At 36.9% G+C, this 17,407-nt stretch overlaps 1 protein-coding gene across 2 annotated transcripts; it reads left to right on the top strand.

The window, feature by feature from the left end:
• The first annotated feature begins 1,254 nt into the window (after positions 1–1,254).
• On the top strand, positions 1,255–10,335 carry LOC120328862 (GPI ethanolamine phosphate transferase 1-like). Of its 2 annotated transcripts, XM_039395411.2 has the most exons (9): positions 1,257–2,737; positions 3,105–3,325; positions 3,486–3,717; positions 3,980–4,110; positions 5,469–5,595; positions 5,923–7,331; positions 7,909–8,099; positions 8,607–8,738; positions 9,113–10,335. In XM_039395411.2, exons 1-9 carry the CDS (start codon positions 2,511–2,513, stop codon positions 9,260–9,262), a joined length of 2,820 nt encoding a protein of 939 aa, XP_039251345.2. In that variant the 5' UTR covers positions 1,257–2,510; the 3' UTR covers positions 9,263–10,335. The 2 variants fall into 2 exon arrangements, 1 of the variants encoding a protein (XP_039251345.2); XR_013477381.1 differs by lacking the exons at positions 8,607–8,738; positions 9,113–10,335 and adding an exon at positions 7,421–7,540 and having other exon boundaries at positions 1,255–2,737; positions 7,909–8,047.
• The last annotated feature ends 7,072 nt before the right edge of the window (positions 10,336–17,407 follow it).

Genomic DNA, 17,407 nt, shown 5'->3' with positions numbered 1-17,407 from the left:
ATTTCCTGCAATATAAGCTCATCATGGCATGGTATAGTACCGTATGTGAATGCAAATGAGGCTAAATATAATATATGAATAAGATAAATAAATGAGTAAACGAGCCGGCAATTTAAAGTTATTGATGGTAATTTAGGATTTTCAGAGGTAATGCATTGTTTGAAGCCACCGGACATGTCCAATGAAAGGATTAAAACAATTGAAGATTTAAAAAAAAACTTTTTCCTCATCTCGCGGCCTAAGTGTAAACTAAAACATTCGCGGAAATAATTTAACTGCGAATTTATTGAGCGCAAAAAATGTCTGAATGAATGTTTAAATTCGAATTGGTACGTCACCGTTAAGGCGTTAAGTTATGGACCTTTCCTCGACCTTTGACCCCCGAAAAATTCTTCCTATATGGACCTTTCCCCGAGCATCGACATGATGCAGCAAGTGACGTAACAATGCCCCCTTTTTGCATCCGCTCAGACACTTTTCTCACTCAGACAGATTTTCAAGTGTGGTTGTGAACATTACCTCGTTTTCGCGTTTTTGAACTCTATTCGTTAGTTTTCAGTTGTGTTTCGAAAACTTAAATAAAAATTAGATAATTCAATGATTGCTCTGTCTTCCTAGGAATTTTAATTGAATTGCAGTAATAAAAATTAGTGTAGAAATAGCTGTGAAGCCTGTGATAGACTAGCCTGAAATTCTTTACCGGTACTTTTAAAAAACAGATTGTTGTATGCGATGAATCATAATGATGGTTTGAAACACATACCCCATTTTACAGGCGCCAACTCGCAAAAGCACTCTTAAAATAGCCCCGAAAATTTTGCAATGGTAAAGTATTTTGTCCGGGGGTCAAAGGTCGGGGAAAGGTCCATACTTTACCATTGCAAAATTTTCGGGGCTTATTTTAAAAGTGGTTTTGCGAGTTGGCGCCTGTAAAATGAGGAATGTGTTTCAAACCATTATTATGATTCATCGCATACAACAATCTGTTTTATAAAAGTACCGGTAAGCACTTTTAGCCCAGTCTATCATAGCTATTTCTACGCTAATATTTTATCACTGCAATTAAATTAATACTCCTAGGAAGACAGAGTGATCATTGAATTATCTGATTTATGTTTAAAATTACGAAGCACAACTGAAAACTAACTGATAGAGTTCAAAAACGCGAAAACAAGGTAATGTTTACAACCACGCCTGAAAATCTGTCTGAGTGAGAAAAGTGTCTGAGCGGATGCGAAATGGGGGCATTGTTACGTCACTTTTGCATCTTGCTGATTGGCCAATGTCACGAGGTAAACAAGGAAGTCGATGCTCTGGGGAAGGTTCATTGCTGATAAAATCTTCCATTCAACCGCTTGAAATAGCTATAAACATTGACTCACTTACCCGGAAACCTGGCATTTGCTGTAGCTATTTGGGCGACAATGAATAACGAATCTTTTTAGGTAAATGAATCGTCTTGTTATCATTTTTTGCAAGTTTTATAATTCTTAGTCGGTATAATGTAGTTTTGATGTAATGTAGTTTATAATGTACCGTATGTTAGTTTTATTCTTTAAAGCACACAGCGCTTGTATCGGGACTGGCAGACTGGGGCAAGTCCAGGTACTCGACTTTATAAAATTCATACGAATAAACACGGATTCGCATGCATACGAATTAGCAAAAACGTTTATGATGCTACGAAAAATTTTCTTCGTGTTTGGGTGAAACTGTAAAATTCAATCTTAGAGGATCATATTTTTTAATCGCCTCTCAAATTCAACCCCATTAATTAAAGTCATTGCCATTGCTGCATTGAGTTATTTCATGTTTCAGGTTTTATAAATTTATGAGGTCGTGAATTTAAATCAACGAACTTTTGTTCTCGAAAAAGCATTGTATAGAAAATAGATTCTATTCTAGACTACTTCTTGTGTAGGCCTACATCCATAACATTATACAGCCCTCCTCTGGTTATGCACTTGCAAAAGAGAATCAAACAAAAATGGATATCAACACATTTGCAATCTCATAATCTAGAATCATGAAATCCTCAATTATATCAAATGTTTATGCATATTATTACTATACTCGGCTCGGCGGTGTGGCGCATCGTGCTAAGCGTTAGGAATACGCTCGCCACCGCATCTTTGATTACCCTTCGTTGGATCGCAGGTTCGAATCCCATGCGGGGATGATCGACTCCTCGCCGCCATAGGGCGGTTCACGTAACTGCTGGTCGGTTACGGCTTCCTCTACCATCAAGTCTATGCTTCGGAAAACAAATAACTAACTGACTCCATACCCGACCTGAAATGGTAACCGGACGAGAGGCCGTGGTTCGCCATATGGGTAAGCCGTCTTATCGGTTTTCCTCTCCCCCGGGATAAATATGTAAATCTTATCATTTTTTATCTTTTATCCTATCCTATATTATAACTGTATGAATTGTTTTCAACTCAATGTTATGTTAATTTAGAAGTTTAATGAAAAATTGGCTTTCATGACTGCATGACTGTTAAAGAAAGATGAAATTTGGATATTTTGTTGCATGTAGTGTGTTAGTTCACGTTGTACTATTTGCTTCCATTTTTGATATATATTTTACGTCACCTCTGGTTCGAGGAACTAGTTCATTTCATGTGGATCAACATATCAATGCATCCGCTCGTCGTTTGGTTTTATTTGTGGCAGATGGACTTCGAGCAGAAACATTTTACAATAAATCAATGCATGACCGTTCTCCATTTTTAAGGTAACTTTGTTTGGTATTAACTTATTTGTCATAGTGATGTAGTAAGAAGTAACATTGTAACCTCAAGTTGCTGAAATTATTGAAATGCCGTGGGCTACTGTCAAATCAAGCTTAGACCTGTGGGAGGGGGTAGGAGTTACAATACAAAAAAATGAGTAGTTTCAATAACATTTTGATAGATACGTTTTTCTCAAATGATTGAACACTATTTTTCTTATACTCTTTACATATGTCTGCATGTAGTTTGCATTGTCCAACGTAAAATATATGAATTTGTAAACTTGATTCACTGGTACCAAGATCACAGTGGTCTGATGTATCAGTGATCGTTGTATGGGAGTTTTAGAAATGATCCACATATTTTCAGTGACATCATGAAATACTATGGAACTTGGGGAGTTTCACACACTCATATTCCTACTGAATCAAGACCTGGCCATGTTGCACTAATTGCTGGATTCTATGAAGATGTCAGTGCAATCATGAGAGGTTGGAAAGAAAATCCTGTTGAGTTTGACAGTGTTTTCAATCAAAGCAGGGAAACATGGTCATGGGGAAGTCCGGACATTTTGCCAATGTTCGCCAAGGGTATAAAATATTGATGACTTTTTAATGCTTAGACACATTGAACATTTTTGGAAATAAAACTTTCTAAAGCATGGTCAATACAAAGTAGAAAATGAAAATAAATGAAGCCTTAAAAAAGATGTTTGGCATGGCATTGTTTATAACTTCAATCTATATGCAGGTTCATCAGGAGATCATGTTCATATACATTGTTACCATGGCGACACTGAAACTTTTGCTGGTGACGATTCCTCAAAGCTTGATACCTGGGTGTTTGATAGATTCCAAGAATTTTTCAAAAATGCATCGAATCACCCAACTCTGCATGACAGACTTCACCAAGATAAAATTGTATTCTTTCTTCATCTACTTGGCATTGACAGCAATGGTCATAGTCATAAACCAAATTCAAAGTAAGAAACTATTTTGCTTTATATGAGGCATATACACATTCACAAAGAAATTGCCCAGCTTGCAAAAGTATGACATGGACTGTGCATTAGATTTATCCATAATTAAAACATTATGTTAGTGAGTGATGTGAGAAAGTTGGAAGTAATCGTCTTTGTAAAGTACTCTAATTTTTTGATTTAGTGCATTTAGTCCAAGCAAACCCATTCGTCCAAATGTGACATTTTTGTATATTTTATATGTTTTAAGATTTATATTTTTCAGAGAATATTTAGACAATATAAAGATCGTTGACGAAGGAATATCTAATGTGACAAAATTGCTAGATGAGTTCTACAAATATGATGGAAAGACCTCTTACATATTTACTGCAGATCATGGAATGACAGACTGGGGTAAGCAAAAGTTATTGGTTCTACCAGTATGCATATTTCTTTTTTGACAGAATGGCATTACAAAATATTCATACGTCATATGGTACTTATAAAACTGAATACTTGTTATGTGTATTAAAAAAATATTGAAAACAATGTATTTGCAATTGATTCCTCATTTTGTACGAACGTTTTAGAAAGCAAAATTGATAAATATATTTTATATAAACCGTGAATACCAACCTCGTATTATACAAAAATAGAATATTTTGAATCTCATCTTGTGATACCAACTAGAGCTAAGATCCGGAGCCCGAGCTCCAGCCCGACCCGACCTGATATTTCGGGTCGGGTCGGGCCTGAAATATCGAGCATTGCGTTCAGGTCGGGCCTATATTGTTATTCATCACGTTCGGGCCGGGCCTAAAATGTCAAACATTACGTTCGGGTTAGGTCGGGTCGGGCCTGAAAAGTCAATAATTGCGTTCGGGTCGGGTCGGTCCTGACTTGTCAATCATTAGGTTCGGGTCGGGCCTGAAATGTCAATCATTGCGTTCGGGTCGGGCCTGAAAAAAGTCAATAATTTTGTTCGAGTTGGGCCTGAAATGACAATCATTACGTTCGGGTCGGGCTTATATATCGCTGGATTTTTTATAAGTAAATATATGTTTATTAGAAACTATTTTTCAGAGTAGTTCCGATTTCATAAATATTGAATTTCAAAATTTAAAGTTTCGTAGTTCTTTGGATGATGATGCTTATTCATTGCTTTTTAACGGCATACCTCGTTTAATTTAATGTGCCGCACAAGTGGAGTGCAGCGGGACATTTGACACACGTTTTTGAATGCCTCTTGATGATAATATGTGTGTCGCTAGGGAATTTCTCAGTTTGCCCAGTAAAACCTTTAGCTACCCTCTATCCATTAGCCCCGCATTGTCAAATGAATGTGCAGATTATAGAGCTCACAAAAAAAGAAATATGTCCCGGCATTCCCCTATACTGTACTAAACTCTTGCAATGACAATTCGAAGAACTAAATAAAATATGAAATTTCGGGCCTGCGAATCCAGTTAATTAGTCGGGCCTGCAAATCCAGTTAATTAGTCGGGCTCGGGTCGGGTCAGGTTTTAATACCCACGGGCCCGGGTCAGGTCGGGCCTGCAAATCCAGTTAATTAGTCGGGCTTGGGTCGGGTCGGGTTTAATACCCACGGGCCGGAGTCGGGTCGGGCTGGAATTTTTTAGCCCGATCTTACCTCTAATACCAACATGCTATATGCATAATGCTGTTTTGATTTTCATCAACTTTTGCTCTTCCTTTTTTTTAAAATATAGATGGTCTCCAGTATCATAATTCCTATATAATCCTAATTTAAGGATCACATGGTGCAGGACTTCCATCTGAGACCTTAACACCTTTGGTAGCATGGGGAGCAGGAATCAGTTCACCGAGTGCATTGGAAAGAAAAAGTGAATTGTTGAATGAAGATATTGACATGACAAAGTGGGTTTTTTGTAAAAATTGTATAGGCCTACTGTAATTGGGCAAGTACATTTTTTTATAGCTGGTAGTAACTGGTACAACTTAGTTATTAGTCAGAGTATACCATACGATCGAAGTATATACCAGTCAAATAGTCAATAGGAGAATATGATTTACATATTTATCCAATAGTAGGATGTTATTGTGTTGCTTCAAAGGATGTGCCAGAAAAGCAACACCTATTGATCCCTACTGTAGGAAAAAAGTAACTTGTAATATAGGAAGATTCATACGTGTAGTGCTTTTTATTCAGGAATTACTCAAACATATTTATTTTAATATTTTCAGATCATGGGGCCTGAACTATTTAGACCGGCATGATGTAGAACAAGCAGATGTTTCAGCCTTAATGTCTGCTGTTCTTGGTATTTCTTTTCCTGTTAATTCAGTAGGTTCTCTGCCCCTGCCCTATCTTTCGGGAAGCGCAGAACATAAAACTCAATTGGCAAGAATGAATGCGAAACAAATTGCTGAACAATTTGCTGTCAAGTTGAGATACATTGAAGAGCATTCAATAAAAACATTTTTTCGTCCATTCCCAAAATTGTCTGTTAGTGATGTTGCTCAAGCAGATATTGAAATTTCATCCCTGATAGGAAAAGAAGAATATACACATGCAATTAAAAAGAGCAAAGAGTTGATAGATTCATCATTAGAAGGCTTGCGATATTATCACACATATGACAGAACGTTGCTATATTTCTCAGTTATGTCAAGTTTTGTGGGATGGATTTGTATCACTGTACTATTAGGTATCAAGCAAATCTCTGTTATGGAAAGTCAAGCTATGAAGCTGAAACCTATTCACTTACCAACTATGATTGGATATGACAGAATAAATGTCATTTTCGCTGCTATCTTTGCATTTGCAACAATCATGCTTCTGGTTACAATTTCACCTTGGACCTATTATGTGTACTGTTTGTTACCAGTTCCTATATGGTACTGGATTGCATCAGAAAGATTTCTAATCAGAGCTACATTCAACGCTTTAGTAAGAAACAGAGAGCTAACTAAGGGTATATTTGTCTATGGCATATGTGGAATTATTGGCATCTGGATATTGATTGCCAGTTTCTTTCATCGCAATTTTCTATCACCAGGACTTTTGGCGTTATCCACATTGCCTAAACTTTGTAGCGGGAGAAGCGACTTCTCTATATTAGACAAATTGTGGGTTTTAGCTTGTTTCTGCATTGCAATATTTCCAAATTTGCCAACTATTGGTAGAAGTCCAAATATGAATCTTGTAATGTGCGGGGGAATTGCTGCATCAATATTATGCATCCTAATATCTATGCAAGGAAAAGTTATAACTTTATCAAAAAGTTTATTATATGCACTTCCCATTTTAACTTCAATCATAGTGTTATTAACATCTGATCAATCTACCAGTGACGGCACTGTGTCCCATTATATCCATGTTTTAAGTTGGGTGATATTGCTTCTCAGTTGGGTTGCTCCAACGTTCAGCTCTACAAATATGCAAGAACGACTTTTAAGTTTATATGTTTGGCAAATGTCTGCTTACATGTTGCTGAGTTTGTCATATGATGCTTTATTTTGCGTAATCTTATGTGGATTGCTACATATTTGGATTCACTTAGAACACAGTATTACATCAACTGAAGAGAAAAATCAAGTCAGACAAATTAAATTTGAAGATTTGGATTTTCGTCTGTCTCACATAACATTAGGTTAGATATATTTTTCATGTTATTGGTTATGTTATTTTTACTTATCGATCTTAAGATCAGCAAGTATCTTGATTTTGTCTGTCTGTTAGATGCATGCGATATCTCACGAAAGCAAGGTTGAATCTGCTCCAAATTTTGCATGGGCATTCATCATAGTTCGGACCAGAAGCCTATTGATTTTGGATGAATTATGTCGTATGATTAGCGAGGTATTAATTAATTAGTGATGGGACATGCGGTGTCACTATAGAGCCAGAGTGAATGAATGGGGGATCCCCTAACTTTCGATTGATATCCTCGTATATCCGACCGATATTCTCGTTTATTATTTCATTCGTGCAACACGTCATTGTGTTACAATTCCCTCTTGTATTTGACAAGTGTGACATCAACTCCTACTGTCAGTGATACTTTTTTGATCACTTGGTGGTCAAGATTAGAAGTTTCTGTTCTCTAAATTATGGCAAATGTTGGTAATATATATGTTTTTAGGCCATTAAATTTAAGGTTTCAAAATAGCTCAAAGCTTCAGTAACGTGTCTTGTATGATTGGCTATTATTATCCTATATATAACAGGGGATGAGAGTGTTCTTCGTCAACCGAAGCTTTCTGATGTTCGCAGAAGTTTCATGTTGGTGTTTTTCCTGGTTGTTGCATTTTTTGGAGTTGGAAATATAGCAAGCATTAACAGTTTTGATGTCCAAGTTGTTCTACCATTTATAACAATTTTTGATCCCTTCGTAATGGGAGGCTTACTTGCTTATAAGGTAAGTACATTTTTAAAATACTTCAAACTCGAAATTTTTTGTAAAGTAAATAGTGACCCCCAAATAATGGACCCATAAATTTCTTAATTACTTCCATGAAAATATGAAAAATTTAGTTAATTTTACTTGGTAATGGACCCTGTTTGTGTATGATTATATCCTAAAATTTCAGAACTCTAGGACGCATTGTACAAAAGTTATGTTCTCTTCAGAATATGTTCCAAATTTTCTTCATGGCATTAAAGAGAGACTTCATTTGTTGCACAAAATTGTCAATCACTCACTTAGTTTTTTGTTGTAGCACTCTGGTGTCAGGAGATGTCACCCCTAAGAGAAGTGTGTGTGAGTGATTTGGAACAGAAGTTCCAATGTAGACAAAATTTTATGATTTCATAAATACTTCATTTCCATAGAAGTAATTGGGAAATTTATGGTTTCCGTTTTTTGGGTCACTTTGTATATGACTACCTGAATATAATCGTGATTGAAAGTTTCTGTGTTTTCCAGGTACTTATGCCATATCTATTGGTCGCTTGTTCATTTTGTGGAATTGCATTATCTACTCGGATGCCTCTTCGTACTCTATGCTGTATTGTTATGGTTATATCTGATGTGATGGCGATGCATTTCGTCTTTATGGTATGTTATGTTCTTCTTACAAAAATTTTTAATTACTAGATGTGCAAATGCTCAGCGATTTACCAGTTTCACAGCCATAAGTACATTTCAATAATTAGTTGGTTCCCTGCAGCTTCCCTTCCCCAGTCACATTATCTTCGTCACTTTTTCGCATATTTTTTGCGTTTGTATCTGCTTATTATATTACTGGTTGGAAAAAATAAACTTGACTATTAGCATTAACATGAATGTGTTTTACATCACATAAATCTCTGGATTTGACTTTCATAACTTTTCTCTATAAAAGACTCAAAAGTTTTAACATTTTGTTATTGACATTTCAATATGTGACTCAAAAATATATATTCCTTATAAAGTAATCTTTTCAACTTTAGATCAAAGACCATGGATCTTGGCTTGATATCGGAACCAGCATCAGTCACTTTGTTATTGTAATGTCAATGATAACATCACTGCTGCTATTTTTTGTAGTTGCCAATTTCCTAACAACATTTAGTTTTTTTAAAGTTAACAAGCTGTATTGAAACCTCAAGTACTGCACCACCGCTTCTCTTCATTTACACACACAATGATAGTTGCTTTATGTTTATTTATTATGCAAATGTTGTTCATTTTGAAGTAAATAGACACTTATACATACCTTACTCACAACAAAGGCCCACAAAACCTGAATGGTTTCAGAGTTTAGTAGGATGAATAAATTTTTTTTCTAGTAAGTCAGTCGGTACTGGTGATTTATTTTATCACATGACGAAAGTACACAATGGACAAACATAATTAAGATAAGATAAAAAAAATACCTTTCAGTGTGAAGGGAGACGCGATAAACCAGTGGTGGATGGAAGGTTATAAAGGCGCGTGATAAACCAGTGGTGGATGGATGGTTATAAAGGCGCGTCACCTGTGGGGGAGTGAGTCTAACATTAAATCATTTTAAGAAAAAGTCAAACATGTAGTAATGTTCATACACTTTCGATTAAAATACAGGTCTTTCCTAGTGCAACAGTGATTTTTTATTTCACTATGCCAGTTATTCCACTTTTATTCTCTTCGAATTCAAAAACCTATTCTACCTCCGATTTTGAACCTTGAGAAAAAATCTGTCACTTTCAATGCTTTTTCCTCTCCGACAAAACCCATTCAAACTGGCGACACTAGAACCTCCTCCCCGCAAAGTGAATCTTCTTCCCTTTCAGATGACCGTGAAGACTCTTCACATCGGTCAAATCCGACATCTAATAAAAGAATTTCCGCCTAAACGCGTTTCCAGGCCCGTGCGCGCTATGTCAATAGGAACTCCGAGAAGCAGTCGTGGCCCCGGGTCCGACCTCGCCCATCCTTATAGTTGAGCCTGAGCCCGTAGTTACCCATATTCCGGACTTCCTGTGGTTGCAAAATATATTAATGCAGCCACTCCTACTCCCGCGCTAACCGTGACACATCAGAACTCAATTTCTGCGCCCGATGATCGCCAGAGTTCATCTCCCCAGGAGGTTGTAAGTTTCAAAACATGATCATGTTGTTGGAATAACTTGGTGTTTTACCACCCGTATATCATTCATTGTCGAGAATATTAATGAAATCATAAAATCCAAAACCCGTTTTCGTGAATTTTTTGTTGTAGCTGAATTCGAGGGACAGCATGACAACAGGCAAGAGAAGCACGGTCGCCTCTTTTAGTTTATGACAGAGTTTCTTAAAAGGGGACCCCGGCCTCCTTGGAGGCCACTAATTGGTTATCTGGGAATACGAACAAACATGTAAATGCGAATATATAATAACAATGTATTTTTGTAGAAGAAGCAAAAGTGTTGAGAGTCTTTGGTAGTTTAAAAAGCATTGGCATGGAACATAGGAATGAACTACATTCTATCTCAGGGATATATATACTATAAAATGTAGCAATTTTCTCATTCTTGTCCTCGTGATATCATTATCTTTCACTGCATCGTCGTGATCATCCCGCTGCATAACAATCTTTGCTAACAAATAATTGACAGTTTTCCACCGGGTACTGCCGACTGCATTAGCAGGCTTGTATTGTTAATTGCAACAAAAGCGTATGTTTCAACAGTATTTCCATATATATATATATGGATCGCGACCCAAAGCTGGGTTCAACAAATGCCTAAAAGTTATTGATTTTATTTCCTAGTAAATTTGGTGCTTCCGTAGTTTGTGCACCAAGTTGGCGCACAACCTGAACATAGTATTGTAACAGGGTTCAGGTTGTGCGCCATTATGGTGCACAGATTTGACGAAAAACACTAACACAAATATCGAGCCGTAAAAAAATTGCTCAAGGCTGCAAACTCCACACCCATGTAGAAATGTTGGGCAATGACCCCAAGATGAATAATCACAAATAAAAAAAAACTTTATGTCTGAAAACAAGAGAAATGTTGGGCAATGACCCCAAGATGAATAATCACAAATAAAAAAAACTTTATGTCTGAAAACAAGGTTGGGCCCCAAAAGGCCCCTTATCTGCCGGACTATTTAACCATAAAAAGAAAATATGCTATTTCGATTTAATTAAACTAAAACTGGGAAAAATGACGTCGGCTTTTCTGGTGTCTCAACTTTTTTTTATAATATCCCTGAGTTTCTTAATTAATAAAGTGTTTCTAAATTCAGCTTGTGTTATATATATGTTTTATGGCGCTTATAACTTCAGAGGTCTTCAGCGCCGTTGATCAATTCGAAATAAAAATTCTATATAGAATCCTAACATATTATACAATATTTACAAATAAATAACTATACAATTAAATCAATCACAAAAAGTAACTAATCCTAACGATTTCTGCCCGTAGACAAAACAAATTCAACCACAGTTTCAATAATGTTGCAGTCGGAATAAAAGAACTTGATATTTGCGTGATAATGTTTCGTTTTCGGTTCATTGCATTGTGGTGGGATAAAATCTTTTATAATTGCTTGCTGAATCGCTATTAATATATTCCGTATTCCATTTTCCCGAGTCAAGGTATCATAATAAGATTTTGCTTCCGAGGCGGAAAGTAGAAGCGTGGGATCAATGGTAAGTTTGTTGATTGCTCCTTTTGTCTGATTATCCACTATTTCGTTTCCGATAACTCCTACGTGAGCTGATGACCATAGGAATATAATTTGTATTTCTTGTTTTGTTATTACCGAATTTATGGTTGCTATTTTCGCAATTAATATGATGTGTTCATCGTATGTTTATTTCTGTAAAACGATCACGAACACTTGTATCCGCATCTTGCACTTTGAAGGCTGATAAATAAATGAATTGAGTCATCAACGTTTTCAATCCATTAACAGCATCTTTTCGCCACCGCCAGTCAACGCCATTGTGGCATAACAATGTTTTTTTTCGGCCTAGTGCAATGATGATATCTGAGGTTACGCCATAATGATCCAAGTCACAACATTGCATCATTGCAAAGCATTGTCTACAAGTGCAAAAATGTCATAGAGGCTTATCTCTCTTTTCCACCTCTCTTAGTTTGTAGGTAAATAATGTTTTATTTGGTTATACCGTAGTTTTATTGCGACAAAGATAATTTGGCTATACCACAAATATTTTTCAAACAGTGGCAACACTGCGGTTTAAAACTGTATAAAAAGAGACTGGCCGTATTTTTGTGGAAGTCAGTCGATACGACTGAAGCCGAATGATTTTGGATGGCGGTCGTATCGGGCCTGCGAACGGTGGGTTTCCTGACATTAATAAAACAAGTAGCGCATCCAGTTCAAACCGTGGCAACACTGCGGTTTAAAACTGTATAAAAACAGACTGGCCGTATTTTTGTGGAAGTCAGTCGATACGACTGAAGCCGAATGATTTTGGATGGCGGTCGTATCGGGCCTGCGAACGGTGGGTTTCCTGACAATAATAAAACAAGTAGCGCATCCAGTTGGTTAGCGCAGTGTTTTTCAACCGGGGTGCCGCGGCACACCGGTGTGCCGTTAAATATTGTCAGGGGTGCCGTGGGAAATTCTCCAAGTTGTGTGTCTATGCGGTGTAGCGTCCGGCAGAGTAATCGTGTGGTACTGTTCTATATCAGACCGTGGCAGCCTCTGGTGGCGATTTTTTTTTGTCATTGTTTTTATTTGATTACTATTCAAGATGTCCAATTCAACATCTTTCTTCAATGTTAAAAATCTTATATTTACATTTTACAATATAACACTTATATTGTGAATATTAGGTATTTTCGCCATATTTTCAGCTGGTGGTGTGCCGCGGGATTTTCTCACTGAAAAAAGTGTGCCTTGGCTCGAAAAAGGTTGAAAAACACTGGGTTAGCGAATCATATCCCCGTGGGAGTGTATGTCCTTGAAATTTTACCAACCTATGCTTAGGGATGCCAACTATGAAAAGTTTCAATAAAAGACATAGATTACTGTCATCATTTATTTTGTAACTGGCAGGAAAGAACAATATAGAAGAATGAAATAAAAATTATATACTAGCTAAAAAAATATATTGAAAAAATCTTCATATGTTTTTCATTTAATGTTTATTTAACATTGGCCCAAACAAGCTCTAATTTCTTAGTTGCATAATTTTATAATTCTTAAAGTTATATTTCTACTGACTCTTTGCTGACTTCAGCAATTGTGGATCATGTTTTATTTGTTCCGAAAATTCACGACACGTGTCTTTCAAGTTTCAATATTAAAAGCTCACTTTTCATTAGTTGTATGGACCATCTGTTCTATAGCGACACCTAAACCCGGGTCACATGACCCGTGACGCGCTGCCACGTTTTGGGCTTTCTTGTATTTTACAAAATTAGGGGACTCGATTTCTGGCACTCTTCTTCTGGCTACGACGTTCTGCGCAACCAAGTTGAGTTATTTTACGCTTTCAAAATCGATTTTATGCTTTTATATAATACAATATACAACAAATATCTGGCACATTATATTAGTTAAGAGACTTGAAAGCGGACAGGAATAAAGAAGCATAGTCTTGGCACGCGGAGTAAGGGAACTGTAGCAAAATCCCTACAGAAATTTAACTTTGTATATTAGGGGTCGGCAATCTTTTGTCGCTCGCGGGCCAAAACTAAAAGTTGCAAGTCATTGGCCGACCGCATATATTTTTAGAAAGTTGAAAACTGAACGGATGGTACTCTTTATATTCAAAATCAAGCAGTGATACATCTCTCAAATAGAATATAGATTTATTTTCCCATTCTATTGCATCTCAAAAAATTTCATTTGAATATTTTTCGGCTCCATTAAACCTTTTGCACTTAGCATAAACTCTTCTGCGTTTTGTTGCCATTTGTCTAATTATAATTAAATTATAGGCTCATTGAACGAGTAATTATTAATTATACACTTGTAAGGTTATAATATAATTTAGTTTACACGTGTCTCACAATAAATTCTGTTACGTAAAGAATATAATCGTCAAAACAGCTGCTTCGTTACCATAACTCAGTGAAGCTTCGCGGGCCGGATCCGGCCCGCGGGCCGTAGGTTGCGGACCCTTGTTCTATAAGGTTCGTTGCTGTTGTACCCTAAACTTCGAGTGCCGAGACTGTGCTTACTTATTTCTGTCCACTTTCAAGTCTCTAATAAAAGGTGCAAGATATTTGTTGTGTATTGGATTATAAAAGCGACGATATAAAAGCATAAAATAGATTTTAAAATCGTAAAATAATTCAACTTGGTTGCGCAGAACGTTGTAGGTCGAGTGCCAGAAGAAGAGTGTCAGAAATCGAGTCCCCTTATTTGTAAAACTCGAAAAAGCAAAAAACGTGGCAGCGCGTCACGGGTTATGTGACCCGGCCTTAGGTGTCGCTATAAATCCTTTCACTGCGTCATTTAGTTTGGATGACATTACACTAAAAATGCGTTCACAAAAAGCTGAGGTTCCGAGAATCGAGAGCACAAATGAAACTATTTTGAAAACATTAACACATTCAAGTTTAAAACATTTCAAGATAAAGTGTCATTTATTGCTTGTTGTTTTGCATTCTGTAAACAGTTTAGTGCTTTAAATCGTGCTAACTTTTTTTTGAATGAGTGCAACCTCATCAAATAGGTCATCCATATCAACAATAAGTTTGTTGTTTAGCTTCAAATGCTCTTCAACTTTTGCAAGTGTCGAAGAAAAAATAAAAGCTTGCAAATGTGTAAACGGGGGCGATTTTTTTTATAAACGAAAAAATATCAAACACAGTACTATAACTATCGGGCGAAAGGACGTTGGAAAGAATAAAGGACAATTAGCATCTTTTCTAAATGCTGAAAAGGACAAGGACCGAAATGTTTAAATAAAGGATTTTCCTTTGAAATAAAGGACGGCTGGCAACCCTACCTATGCTAAATAGTAACGCATTGAATTCATACTCAAGGATATGATAAGATTTACATATTTATCCCGGTGGAGAGGAAAGCCGATACGACGGCTTAACCATATGGCGAACCATGCCCCCTGGTCCGCTTTCAATTTCATGTCGTGTATGGAATTAGTTAGTTATTTGTTTTCGGAAGCATAGACTTGATGGTGGAGGAAGCCATGCTAATGGCAATGACTAAATAATACAAGCCGTATAATTCTTACTTAAAATGTGTGTGGTTTATTTTATTTGTACAAAGCAATTATTCTTGATTGAACCGATTTTTAGTTGGGGGGCACCTGGACTGTAGGCTACTGGCGAAACCCTAGTTGAAACCATTAGGCCAGCATTCTCTAACCAGTGAGGAAATTTCTTTGAGGGAGTTTTTATTCCTTTTATCAGAGGAAATTTCACGTTGTATATGCGTTTGTGGTATAATTAATATTTTTACTTGTTTAGTGTTATTGTAGTAGGCCTACATAATTATACAAAGAACATTGTGAAATATAGAATTTAAACAGTACAAAAGCCTGCGTGCGAGCTGATCACTAACAGATCATTCAATAGAGAATGTGCAACGAATGAACAATAATTTTTAGGTACAGTGACGCAACAAAATATCCCTGAGCCTAGTTTGAAATCTAGAATGTGTTCTTTATTTTGGGATAGGATTTACACATTCATCCCGGGGGGGAATAAAGCCGATAAGACGACTTAATCATATGGAGAACCACAGCCTCTCGTCCGGTTACCATTCTGCGTTAGGTATGGTATTAGGCAGCCAGTTATTTATTTTCAGATGTATGAACTTTATGGTGGAGGAGGCCGTAACCGACCAGCGGTTAGGTAAACCACCCTAAGTCATCGAGTCCAGCATTCCCTCGCATATACTTAACCCCGCATGCGATTCTAACCTGCGAAACCACGCAGCGTAGGCAAAGGTGTGGTGGCGAGCGTACTTCTAACGCTTAGTGCAATGCGCCACACCGCCGAGCCTGAAGCATTGGCCACATTAACTTTGGCTTTGTGATGGATTTTTTTTTGTTAAAGGACTTTTTATTTACTGCTTTCGAGATTATTGTATCATTCGCTCATCTTTTCACCGAACTATATACGAAACGAACTATAATATTATAGTAAAATGCGAATAGCGCTGTCGTGTTTCGCAAATTTGAAATCTACGATACTCATCGCCCTTCTTTCTATTAGGCATCTCCGTAGTGCCTAAATAATCGAAATATTACAAATAAACAGTACAAACGGACGGAAGGCTTTTCTTCATTGCTTTCCATTTTTTTCGCTCCGTGGTGTCGCAAAATATGTTCCAGAATCCCCAAGTTTTGTCACAATGCCTGCCTGGCACTTCTCTTACCATAACATCGACATGCGATGAGAGCGTGTTGTCGAACGCATTGGCAAATGTTTTATCAAATTTGGCTTCAACTATATCACCAAAAGAGCTATATTTTGCGCGTGAGCCATGGGTTCCCAACCACTGGTCTAGGGTCTTTCATCGACCAAATTCGTCCCTGGCCTAAAGTATTCATTCGAATTAAAATTCATACTATACGAAATTTTTGAGACTCCCCATGATTGGAAGATAATGCTTAGTTTCTCATCGTTATCTGATTAGCTCGATAATCAACTTGTTCGTAAGGCTTCCATCCCTATTAAAACCGCGTGTATACATTTTTATATCTCGTAATTTTGAATGCGATTTGCAAAAAGATTGGAAAAATATCTTTACTTTGACTATAGGACTTTAGCCAATGAAGTACACGTTTTGACGTTGTAGATGTAGTTTAATGTTGTAGACACAGAATACAGAAGATTGTTAAGACATGACGACATCGAGAAACGAGACGACACTTATCAAGACGATTCGACTTCTAATACAAGACCTCTCAATACATGACTTCTTCAATACCTTACCCCCAAATATCCAATTGGAACCTTTTTATACGTATGTGCGTATGGTGATATCGATTCCATTAGGGTTATCGATTCGGGTTTGGAATACTAATTACCATATGTCATCGATCCAATTATATTTTTGGTTGTCATCTGTTTGTCTAATTACAACGGGAACTATATCGATCCACTTCATGAATTTGGAGAAATTAGCAATTTCCAGTCTTTTTAATGAATTTTACCTGAAATAACGAATTTATCCCTAAAGGACATCTTAGACATCGTGTAGGGTACCTGTTCTACAATATGATGCTTATTATGGTGTTATAACTAAGTTTTCGCTCGTCGATTTCAACCTGCACCCTGAACGAAGCCGACCCGTAAACCCAATCCTACTCACAACTTTGTTTG

This window comes from Styela clava, chromosome 7 (genome assembly GCF_964204865.1).
Source record: "Styela clava chromosome 7, kaStyClav1.hap1.2, whole genome shotgun sequence".
NCBI lineage: Eukaryota > Metazoa > Chordata > Ascidiacea > Stolidobranchia > Styelidae > Styela > Styela clava.
This window is presented reverse-complemented; position numbering and strand designations above follow the sequence as displayed.

Excerpts from the sequence above, each read along its gene's own strand:
- LOC120328862 (XM_039395411.2), top strand. The coding sequence starts at position 2,511 with ATGAAATTTGGATATTTTGTTGCATGTAGTGTGTTAGTTCACGTTGTA. Across the intron at positions 3,718-3,979 it reads AGTCATAAACCAAATTCAAA|AGAATATTTAGACAATATAA; the intron begins GTAAGAAACTAT and ends TATATTTTTCAG. Across the intron at positions 8,100-8,606 it reads GAGGCTTACTTGCTTATAAG|GTACTTATGCCATATCTATT; the intron begins GTAAGTACATTT and ends TGTGTTTTCCAG.